Source organism: Notolepis coatsorum (assembly GCF_963971535.1).
Source record: "Notolepis coatsorum genome assembly, chromosome: 4".
NCBI lineage: Eukaryota > Metazoa > Chordata > Actinopteri > Aulopiformes > Paralepididae > Notolepis > Notolepis coatsorum.
In genome coordinates, this window is record NC_140168.1 from 190681424 (window position 1) to 190698527 (window position 17104).

Genomic DNA, 17104 nt, shown 5'->3' on the forward strand with positions numbered 1-17104 from the left:
CCACACTACATAATGTTAACCCGTTCACTACCACACTACATAAGGTCAACCCGTTCACTACCACACTGCATACGGTTAACCATTTCACTAGCACACTACATACAGTTAGCCCGCCTCACTACCACACTACATACGGTTAAACCATTTCACTACCACACTACATAATGTTAACCTGTTCACTACCACACTACATAATGTTAACCCGTTCACTACCACACTACATAATGTTAACAATTGCACTGCCACACTGCATGAGGTTAACACGTTCACTACCACACTACATACGGTTAACCATTTCACTACCGCACTACACATGATTAACCCTGTCACGACCACACTACATAAGGTCAACCCGTTCACTACCACACTACATAATGTTAACAATTGCACTACCACACTGCATGAGATTAACCCTTTCACTAGCACACTACATAATGTTAACAATTTCACTACACGTGATTAACCCTTTCACGACCACACTACAAAGGGTTAACCATTTAACTACCACACTACAGAAGGTCATGCTCTCCCTGCGACCCGTCGTCAAAAGTGGCCTTGAGCAAGGCACTAAACATGCCACAAACTCCTCGGTGGTGGTCATACCGGGGCGGCTCCCATGGAACAACCGTTCCCAGTGTCAAGAAGGGTGTCGTCGAAAACGAGTGTCAGTTCTCAGTGAACCTACCCTGGGGAAATATAGACCAGAACCACCACAGATGACCACCACCACGCCAGTCCGATATCCCTGCACATCAGCGAGAGTTCCTCTAATCACGTTAGGCGTGTGGGGGGGGGGGGGGGGGGGGGGGGGTTGATCCTTGCCACCTGATCTGTCACCCATCCGCGGTCTATATTCTTACAGTGGTTGCCATTTCATCTGCAGCATCCGGCATGGCCAGAGAGAATGCGATTAGAGGGAATACTAGGCCATAAGCTCCGTAAGTGGCTTAACACCTGGGATCTTATCCTAATGGAGCCCTGGGGGGCGTCAGGGTCCACGCTCACAAACAAACACACCACAGGAGCACGGCGGGCTTACGCACACACAGAGTCACTTCATCATTTGTTTCGCTCTCTTTCCATCTGTATGCCTCTCTTTATCTCTCTCTATCTATCTCTCTCTATTTGGAGTTTAGAATATTCTCTATATCTCCCTCTTTAGAGTTGAGTAGAGATGATTGTCTCTATCGCTCTCTCTCTGTCTTTAGAGTTGAGACAATGTTCTCTAGCTCGCTCTCTTTAGAGTTGATATGCTCTATATATCCCTCCATCTCTCTTTAGAGTGTATATGATCTCTATATCCCTCCTTCTCTCTTTAGAGTGTATATGCTATCTCTCCATATCTATCTCTTTAGAGTGTATATGCTCTCTCTATCCCTCTATCTTTAGAGTGTATATGATCTCTCTATCTTTAGAGTGTATATGCTATATCTCCCTATCTCTCTATTTAGAGTATATGATATCTCTCTTTATAGTGTATATGTTCCCTCTCTCCCTATATCTCTCTCTTTAGAGTGTATATGTTCTCTCTCTCCCTCTCTCTCTTAGAGTTGATATGCTCCTGAGGCGTTACCAGCGGGCTTAAAATACCAAAGTTATCCGAGGAGGAGGCCGGGGAATTGTGGAGACTAATCACTCTTATGGAACTCAGAGAAGCAATCGTTGAGATGCAGAGGGGTAAAGCACCCGGCTGGGATGTAATTCAACCAGAATTATACTTAGCATTTTGGCACCAGTTGGGCCCATTGTTGCATGAGATGATTGAACACGCCATTTGAACAAGGGGGATTCTCAAGAGATGTAAATATTTCTTTATTACTCAAAAAGGACAAGGACCCCAATGACTGTGGTAGCTATCTAGGCCCCTGAGCCCAGGCCCCTTAAGATAGTCCTAGCCCGCCGTCTATAGAAGTATATGCACGCTATGTATCTGTGCCCCGTGGATTTGCAGAAGCTACACCAGACAGTCTTTGTGCAGTTACCTTTCCGATGGCCCTTTTTCCTACACATCGCCAAAACACGCCAGCTCCGTCGTGGGCCTGGTCTTCTCCCTCAGTGTCGCTTGGGCCTTCAGCACCCTCTCTCCGCTCCGCCTCCGCGGCGGCTGGGTCGATATCTTCTGAGGCCTCGAAATTTTGTAACTTGGCCTTGCACTTTCCCAGCGTCATGTCCGCTGAACCGTGTGTTACCAGGAGTGTGAACGGTTTGTACAGCTCCGGTAGTCCCCTCATCACCATCGCCATCATTAGCCCATCGCTTGGTGCTTCTCATGCACTCTTCAATGCCGTAATGATCTGCTCAGCTCTGATGATGTATTCGGTCACAGTCTTGGTGTGCCCCTTCTTCAGTGCTGTTAGTGTTATGTAGAGGGCCACGACTCGGGGGTCTTCGTTGCCCGATATAATGTTATCTCAACACTCCCAGGCTTTATCGGCCTTTGTCTTTAGTGTCGCAGAATATCAGCCCCAAGCTTGTGTCGTCGAGCAGTGGTGCTAACTCACAGTATGCATCTGCATTACGCGTGTCGTCCAGGGCTTGTGCTTCCGCCGTCAGGTCTCCTGTGGGGGCCGTCAAGATCGTCGACTTCAGTCCCACACTGTGCATGCAGCATAACATGCGCTCTTCCAGAGCTCATAGTCATCTGCCTTTCCATTGAATGAGGGCCATTTGCTCCTTCCCTTGGTCGCCATCCTCCTTTTTGATGGTAGGCGTAGCTTTAGCTTTGTTGGTATAGCCTTTAACCATGCGGTGCTCCCGGCGCTAAACTAGCCTATACTTCAGCTAAACTTGCTAACCTTATTATTTCGCCCCTGCGTGATCTGGCCCATAACATGTTGACAGAATTGGCTATGGGGTGACAATAATATACTCATGAGGCATGGTTTCTATCTTGAGCCCTTAATCGCGTGGTTTATTATTTGCATTGGTTCATAGTACAGCAGCTCATGAGGTCTCCTCTCTGTGAGAGGTAGATGGGGGAAGAGACAGAAGGGGGAGTCGGCATCAGCTTTTTATACTCTACCTGGCGGTAACATTAAAAGCTCTGCATATAGCGTCCTCCAGTGGAAACAGTTATGTAGTAGACAGTTACTTGCAATCCTACATATAAACCTATAACTTTAACAGTAATGATAACAAAATATGACAAACAGAATAAATTGTCTCTATAACAATCAAAGATACCCGACACAAAATTGCTCTTTATGCGGACGACTTACACATTTTTATGAAAAAACTCTCCCCAATCGGCCACAAATTTACTTGGGATAATTCTGAATTCTGTAAACGATCAGGCTTCAAAATGAACTGGCCCAAATCAGCTTGTTTACCTCTGAATGAAGTCGGCAAGTGGTGCAACTACGGGCCGACATCCCCATTGAACACTTTAAATACAGAGGCATCGAAATGTTCCCCACCCTAAATCAGACAACTAGATATAACAGGCACTTATAATAAAATACTCCCAAGATCTAAATAGATGGCTGAGCCTTCCCAACTCATTACAAGCCCGAGCCTCCATAGTTAAAATGAACGTACTGCCCAGGATAAACTTTGTCAGCCCAATGATCCCCTTGCCCCATCCAATAAGACCACTGGCGCAAGTTACACAACCATGTTGTGTGTTGGCGCCGGGGGCAGGATGGTTTGGTGAACGTTTTCACTGCAGTGAACGGTTTCCAAACGGTCTTGGACGTGCTGTTAAACATCTAATGCTATGCTACATGCTATCGCTAATGATACATGCTACCACTACTGCTACATGCTAACTGCTATGCTGTTCTAATGTCTCCGCTGTGAGATGTTGTCACTTATCCCTTCCTCTTGCCCGGTTCATCAATGAAGGTCAGTCGGTAGCTGTTGTGGGGGTTTTTGCTGAGTCCTATTTACCTTTTTACGGGTAAATGGGTTGAACAAAAACAGGGTATGGCCCGTGGCTAGGTAGCCTAGCCAGATATGCTACCCTTTGTGTTCCGGCGGGGTCTGTGGAACGGTGTCCCCATATGGGGCCGATGCGTGAGCTCGGTGGTGTAGCAGTAGAGCTATACTACTGCAGGATGGGACTTAATGGCGGGTTATGGCTCAGCTGGCTAGTTCCTATCCACATTGCCGTCGGGTAGTGGGGCTATGGGTCCAGCCGACATGGTAAACATGTTGCGTGTCTGTGCGCAGGCGGTTGTTGATCTGGGTCCCACATCGCCTCACGCTAGGATGTAGTAGTGTAGGGGCAGGGCCGCCTGGGAGAAATGTGAGGCCCTGTGCAAGATTTAAACGCGATGCCCCCCACCCCCTGAGGCGGCCCTGTGTAGGGAGCTACTGTTTCGTTCTGTCACTCTGCTATGAGAAGGTCTGTTTTTGCTACAGCTTTCTCTCCTCTCAACCATTTATGCTGACGGTCAATCGGTGTCTACTGGGGGAGTAGTGCGGGGGGGGGGGCTTTGTTTACCTTTTTTGGTAAATGGGCTAAGCTAGGGCTGGTGTGCTGTTGTGAATATGTTGAATGAAGACGGGACTAATTCGCTCTGGTCCGCCTCCCCTTAACGTGTGTATATGGGTTTGCTCATTCTACAGTATTTTGTGGGTTAGTTCTTTTATTCATTTAACCCTTTCATGGTGCACACCACAGTTGAGGTTGCTGTTTGCAACCACCACTGGTGCTCCGTGTTAACATCAGTTCTTTGTTTTTGAAACAGTTCCCCGCCCGGCCGACACCTTGGGTGGGTCGGCCTGGCGAGTGGCTGGTGGGCTGCTAAAGCCTGTACCGCCACGGTATGGAATTGGCAGCGATTAGAACTGTGTTCGAATTGCTGTTTTTTTCTATTAAAAAAATGGTGTCTGGTGGCGGGGGCCTTGAGGGCCAGCCGACGTCGACACATCGCGCGAGGTTGTTGACGTTATTAGCTTTGACCCAGCCGCAAGCTATAACCGCTCCGGGTTCCCCTCTCCGCAGGGGATTTTGGTCTTCTGCTGGAGCGCGGGCGGTATTGTCCTAGGCACTACACCGCCTCACACCGCGCTGCCAGAAGAAGAGAGAGCACGGCCTCGTCAGCCGAGGGGTTTGAGGGGATGTCTTGAGGGGATGTCTTGTTCAGCCACCCTCTTGTGAAGCGTTTCCTGCTTGGCGCTCGACGCGTTAAGCCGGTGCAACGCTCCTGGGCTCTGACTTGGGATCTTCACCTGGTCCTCGGTCGGTTGTCCTTGGCCCCGTTTGAGCCGCTCGAGCAGGCCCCGTTGGAACAGCTGTCGTTCAAGACCGCGTTCTTGCTGGCCGTCACCTCCGCTGACGCGTGGGTGTGCTTTGTGCTCTCTCGGTACGAACAGAGTGCCTGTCTTTCGTTCCGATTGCGGTGCCACTCTGCGGCCTAATCCTGCCTTCGTGCCTGTAAATATCCGGAGTTCTTCCGCTCCAGGGATATTGTGGTGCAGGCGTTTCATCCGCCTCCTCGCGGTGGTGAGTTAGATGTGGGCCTTCACCTGTCATGTGCGGTCCGTGCTTTGGGTATTGTCTCAGCCGTACTCAGGACCTCGGGGTCACCGTTCAGCTTTTTGTCTGTCACGGTGGTTCTCATGCCGGTAAGGCACTATCGAACAACACCTGTCCCATTGGTTGTGCGAGGGCATTGCCCTCTGCTACACGTTGGCTGGGCAGGATCCCCCTGGGGGCGTCAGGGCGCACTCCACTCGTGGGGTGGCTGCCTCTGCCGCTCTCCTGGGTGGGGGCCTCGGTGGAGGACATCTGTGCTGCAGCCTTCATGGTCCTCCCTGGGCCCCTTTGTAAGGTTTTACCTCATGGACATGACCGGGTTCTGTCTCCCAGGCGGGTTCTGGGGTCTGTAGCCGTTCCTGCTTCCCGTCCTTTGGAAGGGTAGCAGGAGTGTATGGGTATGGGCCACAGTGTGTTGAGTCACACGTGGTTCCGCCTGTGCGGTGTGTTCAAGGGGTTCTAGTTCCCTCTTGTTCGCATTCAGGTGGAGTTGACTGTGCCCCCCCATTCATTAGGAAGGATGGGGGTGACAGGGCTCCCTGCACCCCTTGATGTGGGCTTACGGGTCCTCAGGGGGTACATATGTCGGGTCTCGCGTCCGCTCTAACCCATATCTCATAAGGCTCAGAGCGGGACGAGATAAACAAATACGATATATAACGATAGGTTATGTATATAACCTAGTTATATTAGTATTGGCTGAGCGTCCCGCTCTGCGCGGCCCTGAGTTCCCTCTTGAGGGATCTTTTCCTGGAACGAGATTTGCCGAGGAAGAGTGTTTGGTGACCAGAGTCATGGTTATATAGGCTACGCCTCCATAGGGGCGGGGGCCCCTTCAGGTGTGGGTGCATTTAGTTGTTCGTTTGGGGTACAATATGTACCATAGGAGATAAGGGGTATCTCATAAGGCTCAGAGCGGGACGCTCAGCCAATACTAATATAATACTAGTATATAATCGTTATACTTCTAGTCCTTTTCGCTGAGACCCCTGATAAGCTGGTTTGATCCTGAAATTGCTGTCGTGGCATACCTTAGAGGCAGCAGAAGTCCTACCGCAAAGATTACAAGATGTACTGTAGTATACAACACACCTATATCAAATTGCCAATTACGATATGGCCCTATCATATCCCATGTGATTCAAACATGGCATAATGTACAGATGTCTTGTGCTGTCAAGTGCCCATGGCACCTCGACTCTCCAATATTTCATAACCAACAACTACTTGTTGGGCATAAACCCATTAACAATAATCAGTGGGAAAGGAAAGGAGTTCACACTCCTTATATACATGATAAAACCGGCCTTTGTGAGTTTCAGGACCTAAGATAATTTTATGATCTCCCCGGCGCGTCCTTTTTCCTCTACTTACAACTAAGGTCGGCGCTTAAGGTGCATGGGGTTCTGTGGGCTCAAACACTACACCCACACCCTTTTATTAAGCTTATCAGCTTATCCTAATCAAATCCACATATAAAAACCTATCATTAGATATAGTCTGGCGAGGGTACATCCCATAATTAGACCCCGAGTTTGACTGGGATGATATTTGGACTAATGTTACATTAGCTTCCCGAAACCCTAATCACCAGCAAACATTTGAATTATATTCATAGGATGTATCTCACGCCTAGGAAGCTATGCGCTATGGGTGTTGGTGGCCGACTCTCGGTGCACTTTGTGCGCTCTGAGGGCCACTGACATGATATGCACATGTTTTGGGATTGCCCACCAGTGGCTAGTTTTTTGGAAATCTATAACAACTAAACTTTCAAACATTATGGAACCTGACAATTCCACTTACGGCAGGAACACTACTCCTAAATTATATATCACTATTGCCGGCCTCCATACAGCAAAAAATTATCATTCTGGCGGGGGCGTTACAGCAGCCAAGAAACTGATAGCCATGAGGTGGAAACAACCTGAGAAACTCACAATGATTAATTGGTCTCTGACACTATTGGATGTCATTCATATGGAGATCTCTACTGCACGGGTGATTGGGGTTGGACAACCCATCATTGCATTATGGGTCTCAGCGGCCGAGAAAGTTAAAGCCATGATCTAGCGGTGAAGCAGGTTGGTCCCGAGGGGTCCTGGGGTGGGAGTGGGGGAGGAATTGTCTTTTGTGGTGTCTGTAATAATATAATTTAATTACATTTTTATATTTTGTATCTCTGTATTTATTATTATTTCTGATTGTCGTTATTGTAGTTAATATTGTTGAAGCATTGTCCTGTGTATTATTGTGTCAATGTGTTGTGCCTGTTGTAAAAAAATCTCTCTCTCTCTCTCTCTCTCTATCTCTCTCTCTCTCTCTCTCTATCTCTCTCTCTCTCTCTCTATCTCTATCTCTCTCTCTCTCTCTCTCTCTCTCTCTCTGCTCACCTCCTCTGGCTCTTTGTGGAAAGTGAGGCGAAAATAGTCAAACTCTATTTTTTTTATGTTCAACAGAGTCGATCAATCAGCAAAAGTGGAGGGAATAATAAATACAGTTTATACAATGGCATGCAAATTTATCGATTCTGATTGGCTGAAACAGTCAAGTTAGATGTGGTTATTTCTCATAGCCCACGCTTGTGATCCCAGAACCCGCCCACAACCGAATTACAATCACTCCGCCAGTTCAACTTTTTAGGAAAAACCATGATGGCGGACAATAATATTTACGCTTGGATGTGTTGAAAGCGTCATAATAGACTAATTCAAAACCGATTCTGTCACGGCGAATGTGTTAGTTTCTTACACAATGTTGGAACAACATATGAATCGCGGAAAGTCTAACGACCACCCCTAGGCATGGTCTAATTCTCATAACCCACTCCTGCGCGTGATGTAATGCTTAATTATAAGTCTGCACATTTGCCCGTTGCACCTTGCATTTCCAATTGGAATAATTGCCATGAAAGTTCTTGAAAGTTTCAACAGTTCTTTATGTATGTATTACACACAAGTCATATGACCCTTTAGGGACCATGAAAACCCAGTGTATGCTGGTCATTATGACTCTGTACATACATCTGATTAGCATTATACTCAGTAGTACAAATTTATATACTGTATACCTAGTTTAATCACCTGTACATTGTATATTACTAATGCACTCTGGTTGGATGCCGAGCTGTACTTGTGCGGTATGATTACAATACATTTGAATCTAATCTAATATGATGTAATGGCTGTGTCGCTGCTCTTTCTTAGTTGTAAGATGATTAAGTGACACGCGACTCTCTGTGAGTGTCAGTTTAGAAAAAGTTACCACCTCCGGTTTCGCCTCCTGGTGACCGGAACAGTCAGCCCCGACGGTGAAAATGATTGACTTGTTTTTGTAGCCAATGAAATGCTGGAAATGACGATATATGACGTGAGGGATATTTCCGAGGACATACAGGTTATTTTCTCTTGAAAGAAGAAGACTTGAGAAGACTCTCTCTCTCTGTGAATGCATTGATGCCAATGGCCATTTTGGATAAACATACAGTACCTATACATACCATTAGAAAAACATGTGAAATTTTTTTTATGTGGTATTGTTATCAACTTTGGACCTGTACTAATAATAATAATAATAATAATAATAATAATAATAATAATAATAATAATAATAATAATAATAATAATAATAATAATAATAATAATCTTTATTTATATAGCACCTTTCATACAGAATGCAGCAAACAATTTATAAAAACACAACATTTGACAATAAAGCAAAAACAAGTAAAGAAAAGAAAAGCAGGAGTTTAAAATCACAAAAACTATTTTAAATGGCAAAACATGATTAACACTTTGAGTGCCACGCCCGAGAATATTCGGGTTTACGCCCCGACCGTTGAGTGCCACGCCCGAGAATATTCGGGTTATTTTATAAAAAAAAATGTATTAGCGATCTGAAATCACGCAAGCCTACCGTTGGAGATCCAGGGACCGCCGGCGCTCAGATCTGAAAAAAGCGCCCCCTATCGTCTCCCAGATGGTAAATCACCCTTTTGGAATGGACTCAATGAAAGTGAATGGGCGAACGGATTTCTGACTCCACATTTTACTTCTCACTGATGCAGCCGGGGTCTACCAGAGTTCATTCTGGAGCATCTGAGCCACGCGGATCATGTGTTCTACTGTATACACCAGGGGTGTCAAACTCATTTTCACAGAGGGCCACATCAGCATTATGGTTGCCCTCAAAGGGCCAAAGACCGTATAAATGTTAATGTAATGTAAAATAAATGTAGCTACTCATTTACATATTGTTAAACATGTTGTTTCTGTATTCATTACTTATTCAAGTTATACATATTGCATATGCATTTGCATAGATGTACAAATATGTTAGCTTATGTTATTTTAACCAATAATTTTAGTTTATCAGAACTCAATATTACTCCATTAATCAATGATCAAACCATTCAAGTAAATAACAAAGAAGAAGATCATCAAATACAAGCTATGACATTAAGTTTGTTCAAAACCTTTTTGTCACAGTCAAGAGGGGCATAACTAACAACTGAGCTGCAAAGAACACGTGGGACAGATGTAGCAGATGTTACAAAAACAAATGGCTGCACACAACCTTGCAGAGGCCATACATCCAACTAATGGAAGATAGTTTAATTAACTTTAATTAACAGATTGCAGAATGGGTACAGTACAGTACAGCTCAATACACACAATTGTTAAGGGGATGCAGACCAGAGAAAGACTTTCGACTTGTTTACATCAGGGTCCACCATTTTCAATTCGTAATGAAATTGCTATTATGTGTCTGCATGAACACACAACTGTAACTGTACTCAAAAATAACAAAATAAGGGTTGTCTCAGTTCACAACTATATTGGTCAAGTTTTGGGTGGGACTTGTTTGCGTCCCTACAGCTTCTTATTCAATTGAGTGAGATGCTCGGTTATGTCACACAGCCAGTTTGCATCTGACAGTTCAGACAATATTTCTTCAACCCTCTGTTACCTATTCCGCCTGGATCTTTTTTGTATTTTGGGCTGTGGAATTGTCAAAGAATGTCTGAGGAGTAAGTGCTTTTGGCTTTTTTCCTTTGTTACCTCAGATGTTCAACATACATGTATGTGTAAGAATGTGTAATAACTAAGGCTGTCAAAGTTAAAGCTTTATTAACGCATTAACCCACAATTATTTGAACACTGCTATTTTTAACCCAATATTAATGTAAAAAAAATAAAAATATAAAAATAAATATAAAAATAAAAATATTTTTATTTCCTTTTTTTTCTTCTTTTTTTTACCTGAGCTCTTGGGGGGCCACAATAAGCTATGTTATCAGTGTTAGGATAATCAGACTCGTTTTCACGGAGATATAAGCGTTTCCACTATATGTGATATAGCTGTTTTGACTGTAAAAGCCATGAGGAAATAACAGCAGCGATTATCAGCGCACGGCACGAGCGTGCGTGCGCACACATATACTATCGATCATCTAGCGTTTATTTGAAAACGATTCATAAATAGGCCGACAAATGACAACGTTCTGGAATATTCCAGTAAAAGGCGATTATCATAGAATGTGTTGTTTTTCCCCGGAAAACGTGTGATTTTCAAAATGCTATCAAACGGAAGTGAAGCGATACAAATACAATCTGCCTTGCCAATGTTGACTGGAAAATGAGTCTTTGATAAGCGACGGGCAGATTAGACACATAGCCATAATTTAAAACATAGATTAGGCGATATTAACGTTAACATTGGGAGTGGATGGTGGCATCAAGGGGGTAAAAAGGAAAACCCGGCGTGGCACTCAAAGTGTTAAGAAAATTGCTAAAAAGCATAAATGACTAGGGATTTTAAAATCAGCTAAAAGCAAGAGTATAAAAATAGGTATTGAGCTGTGCTTTAAAGCTATCCACAGAGGCTGCCTGTTTTATATGTAGTGGGAGATTATTCCAAGCTGTCGGCCCATAGAAACAAAAAGCTGCTTCGCCATTTTTTTTATATTTCATTGTAGGCACCTCGAGCAGGTCCGCACTAGAGGACCTGAGGGGGGCGGTTTGGAACATATCTATGTAGGCAATCGCAGAGGTAGGACGGTGCCAGACCATTAAGAGCTTTAAAAACAAGCAAGATAATTTTTAAATCAATCCTAAAAACAAACTAGATACGACTTCAGGATCCATTGTGTTTTCCAGCGCATACCGCTCAGCTGGAACTCTTTTAGCTGGAACTAAATAATTCAGGCGTAAGTAAAAGAAAACACTTTATTTGAGTCTGTTCAAACCTCAGAATGTTTCCTTTCAAAAGAGGCCAGACTTGTGCATATGCTCCAAATGGATCCAGAATAGTGACCAATTTACTTTCAGAATGCAATCGAAAGCCGTGTTATGCCAAATTTGCAGGACTGTTAATAGGTTAAGATCCGTTCTAAAGATAGATTTCCCTAAACAAGTATAGCGCTACTGGAGTAATCCATGCAAGGACTCTACCCGGGGAAACATCGCTCATGCCAATCCCTAGCGCTCGCCAAACATCTCCGGACCTCAAGAGGCTGTGTATGTATCCTCTCCGGCCTTTTTTTACCTGCACACTTCTTGCAGATAACCACGCCCAGGTTGACCGACGCCCATTCAGGCCGCGGGGCGCGACAGTCGGCGCAGCTCCGGTTGGCCTCGTTGAACCAAATCTTCTCCGCCACTTCATAGTCAGAGAGCGTCTCGGCGATCGATTCCTGGAGCGCTTCAATCCACTCCCCCTTCTCCTGCTCCACCTCGGCTGTGAAGCTGCAACAATTGATTTTTTCCCCCCCACACACACGCACACACACACACACACACACACACGCGCATGCACGCACGCACACACACACATCGATTTGATTTGAGAGAGCAATTAAACAGCATAGTATCACTTGGCGGGGGTTAGGCTGTGCAGTATTTTGTGTGGGCTTGGGGGGGATTTGTGAGCTCTACATTATGTATATGAAGTGGACCAATTGTGGAAACTGAACAAACCCTTAGACGTGTCGTGGTACCCCCCCCCCCCCCCCCCCCCCCCCAAAGAAATATCAGTTATTTTTATATTCAGAGTTGATTACATTGTTTACACCAGGGGTAGGCAACCCTAGGCATGCGTGCCTGCATAGACACGCGGGGGCATTTGCATAGGCACAGGGGGCAGCATTAAAAAAATAAAAATAAAAATTATAATTTTTTATTTTTATTTTTTTTGCTTTGAAATATTATAGTGAAATATTTTCGCATTTATCTTGTTGAAATCCTCCCACATGTTCTTTTTACTACCACATATTTAATTGAGACCCTTTATTTGTTTATTATTTCAATGTAGCTGGAAATACATTGCTACATCATTCAGTAACATTTGCAGAGCCTTATAACAAAAACATTATTACAGTCACCATTGTGACCAGTGGGATTAATCAACAAATTGTATTATTTATTTTTCTATTTCATTGAACATTGCACATGTTAAAAGCAATTTTTTTTACTCAAAATGTGAGTATTACCAAGTCAACTTGTGTTCTTAAAACAATGACAATAAACATAGTTTTATTAGGTTGAAATAATGTGGTTGTGTACTTATTTTTCTGTTAACTTATTATGGATTGAAAACTGAAAACCTTAATGCACAGTAACTTAACTCAATATTTTTAAGTTCTGGTAACTTATTATTATATATTTTTTTACAGTGTAGTCTTGCGATCAATCAAAACTTATTTACACGATATACCTCACATTCACCCTCCATTCACATCCTGGTGTTCTCCATTAGGCCTGTAGGTGGAGCTATGACACCAATGGTGTGTGATGTGTCCAAAAATGTATGGGCAAATGTGAGTGAAATGGTCGCACTGTATGCAGCTGTTTGTCTGCATTGCATCCCCCCCCCCCAACTCAGATTTAGGGTTGATACAACCATCATAATAATATTGTTAATAATAACAATAACAATAATGATGTAATCATGTAAAAATTATCATTAAAAAGACCTGATTATGAGAAAAAAAAATTACGATGCATGGAATATTGTTGAGGCACACTAGTTACAACTATATTTCAAACAGGCACTCCATGTCAAAAAGGTTGCTGACCCCTGGTTTACACTATTTATTTGTTCTCATATTTTTATATTCAGATCAAATTTGATTGCCTATAGTTATGCCGTTCTACTATTGGCATGCCCATACCTGTACCTCCCTTCCCCCTCATGCTGCTATGAAGCCTGAATTTCCCCAAGGGGATCAATAAAGGAATATCTTATCTTATCTTATCATGGTTTAAAGGGGACATGTTTTAGTAATTTTCAAGAAGTTAATATAGGTCATTGAGGTCCGATTTATATTTTTTATTTATCCTTTATTTATCCAGCAATGTCCCATTGAGATACAATATCTCTTCTTCCAGGGAGTGAACATGTATTTGAAAGTTTTTGCTGAAAGAGACGACTCAGATTATTGATTCTAGCCTCTATACCCCCTGTACCGTCGGACAAAATCAAACTTTCAGACTAGACGTTGAAATAGGAATCAAGATCCTTTATTATTTAAACTTTTTTACTGCATAATAATAATAAACTTTATTTGTATAGCACCTTTCATACACAAATTGCAGCTCAAAGTGTTTCACAACAGAAAAAAGACAGGCACAAAATGAGCACATATTTAATTTAATTTAATTTAACATAAAGTGCAGACATATAAAATCACAGATTTTCACATTAGGATCTAACATCCCAATTCAGTTTTAAAAGTAGACAATAATGAAAAGAGCTAAATAGAATACGGTAGTAAAATAGTGCAATGCAATACAATTGTAGAATAGACAGAGTAAAATGATGCAACAGTGCAGTGCAATAAAATAGTTATGGATTACTGTTCAACAGTTTAAGTTGTATTTACCTTCCCTGTTTGGTATCCACAGTTAAAACCTGACAGTCTTTCCTCCTGTTTGATAGGCACTTTGACCATTCAAACCTCCCACTCAGGGCAAACCTCCCTCTCTGTATGAAGCACAATCTCAGGAGGCATTTCACTGTAATGCACATGTACCTTATATGTGACGAATAGAACAAAACTAGAAACTATGGCAGCAACACCACAGCCAAACTGATCATTTCTAGTTTCAAACGGTTTTCAAGGGATCAAGTTTGTCCTATTTTGACTTTTCAGAGGTACATATATATATATATATATATATATATATATATTTTTTTTTTTTTTTTTTTTTAACCATGCATCAAGAGCTCGGTGAATCAATGTGAGATTAAAACATCTAAGCATGGCAATCCCTTGTTTGGATTTTTGTTTGGATCAACCTCTAGACGCGGCAACAAAAAGACATGTCAATGTGACATCATGTTGCCACGTTTAAAAGTGCCACATCTAATAGTAATGCAGTACTTTGGTAGGTAGGACATATTAAACATACACTTTCAAATTATTATGTTCATGTGTGTATTGAAGGGTGATGTGTGTATGAAGGGTGATGTGTGTACAGAGGGTGATGTGTGTATGAAGGGTGATGTGTGTATGAAGGGTGATGTGTGTATGAAGGGTGATCTGATGTGTGTATGAAGGGTGATGTGTGTATGAAGGGTGATCTGATGTGTGTATGAAGGGTGATGTGTGTATGAAGGGTGATCTGATGTGTGTATGAAGGGTGATGTGTGTATGAAGGGTGATGTGTGTATGAAGGGTGATGTGTGTATGGAGGGTGATGTGTGTATGAAGGGTGATGTGTGTATGAAGGGTGATGTGTGTATGGAGGGTGATGTGTGTATGAAGGGTGATGTGTGTATGAAGGGTGATGTGTGTATGAAGGGTGATGTGTGTATGGAGGGTGATGTGTGTATGAAGGGTGATGTGTGTATGTAGGGTGATGTGTGTATGGAGGGTGATGTGTGTACGGAGGCTGATGTGTGTATGGAGGGTGATGTGTATGAAGGGTGATGTGTGTATGGAATGTGATGTGTGTATGGAGGGTGATGTGTGTACATAGGGTGATGTGTCTACGGAGGGTGATGTGTGTATGGAAGGTGATGTGTGTACGGAGGGTGATGTGTGTATGGAGGGTGATGTGTGTACGGATGGTGATGTGTGTACGGAGGGTGATGTGTGTACGGAGGGTGATGTGTGTACAGAGGGTGATGTGTGTACGGAGGGGGTCAGCAGGACTGTGTTAACAAGGGGGATAACACACACCAGAGATGGACGGAGAGTGGAATGAGACAAAAAGTGTTTCACATAGTTTGCATAACGGTCGGTGCCTAAAAAAATGGTTGCACTCACTCACTCCTCAGTCATGCGCATGCACACACACAGATCACATGCCACCACTCTCTCTCTATATCTCTCTCTCTCTCTCCATATCACATTCCATCCTTCTCTTTCAGCATCCCTCTCTCTCTTGGGACCACTTGAGCTCCCAAATTGGGTGTATATCTAACAGGGGCATGTACACCAGGGGAGTGTGTGTGCAGCAGCAGAGAGCCATATACAAAGAGGGAGAAATAAAATGATAATAACTTTTTTTTTGTCAAAATGAGAGATGGAGTTGGAGAAACAGTGAGGGCAAGACAGAGTTTGGTTGGCAGATAGAGAGATAGAGATAGAGAGAGATATAGATAGAGATATATATATAGATAGAGATAGATAAAGAGAGATATAGAGAGAGAGAGAGAGAGAGAGATAGAGAGCGAGAGCGAGAGCGAGAGCGAGAGCGAGAGCGAGAGCGAGAGCGAGAGAGAGAGAGAGAGAGAGAGAGAGAGACTGTCCTGGCTCGACCGAAAGCAAAAAAAAAGGAAGCCGCTCGTCTCCATGGCAACCAAGCCGGTCTAGCTCTCCTCTCCGTCTCCATGTGACCAGGATGGATGGATGAGGAGGAGGATGATGAGGAGATGGAGGTGGGGAGGGTAGCCCAGAGCAAAGGAGGTTACGTCACGTCGGCCCTGCCCGGGCTTCCACCGGTGCGGATCGATAGGTTGATTGGGTTCAGCTGTTCCGTGCCCGCGTGCCTCCGACCGGGGGCCCCGTCTGAAGAGTGGATGCTCACGCGGCCCGCTGAACCGATGTGCAAACCACAGAGGAGCGCGATGCGGTCGGGGGGCTCCGTCGAGGGCTCCCGGGGGCCGCGGGAGAGGAGACGCAGACGGCGAGACACAGAGGAGGCCGCTGGACATGAAGTCCAGCTCTCAGAACAAGAGCGGAGGAGGAAGTGGCACGAGGTAGGGGGAGTCAAGTAGGACGTCAAGTAAACGTTCAGAGAGGAAATTGCAGGGGGAGAGAGACTAACCACAGGGGGAGAGAGAGACAAACCACAGGAGGAGAGAGAGACTAACCACAGGAGGAGAGAGAGAGAAACCACAGGGGGAGAGAGAGACTAACCACAGGGGGAGAGAGAGACTAACCACAGGGGGAGAGATAGACAAACCACAGGAGGAGAGAGAGAGAAACCACATGGGGAGAGAGACACCGCACTCTCAGGACTGAGAGACAGCTTCGCTGATGATTGTGTTCATCTAATAATTGGCAATTATGACAAGGATTTGATTAATCTCTTAAACCCTAGCCATATTTTCAGAGAATTCGCCTAAAAGTACATACCCAAGTAAATGGAAGATTGCTCCACTTCTACAAGGGCC

At 44.2% G+C, this 17104-nt stretch overlaps 1 protein-coding gene across 1 annotated transcript in view; it reads right to left on the reverse strand.

The window, feature by feature from the left end:
* The window catches only part of arap2 (ArfGAP with RhoGAP domain, ankyrin repeat and PH domain 2), a gene marked incomplete at its 3' end in the record, with an annotated part of 497512 nt that overhangs the window by 256937 nt on the left and 223471 nt on the right, over window positions 1-17104 (reverse strand). The window contains 1 exon segment of the mRNA XM_084312192.1: window positions 12029-12228. Within this exon segment, the coding sequence (XP_084168318.1) occupies window positions 12029-12228 (200 nt within the window).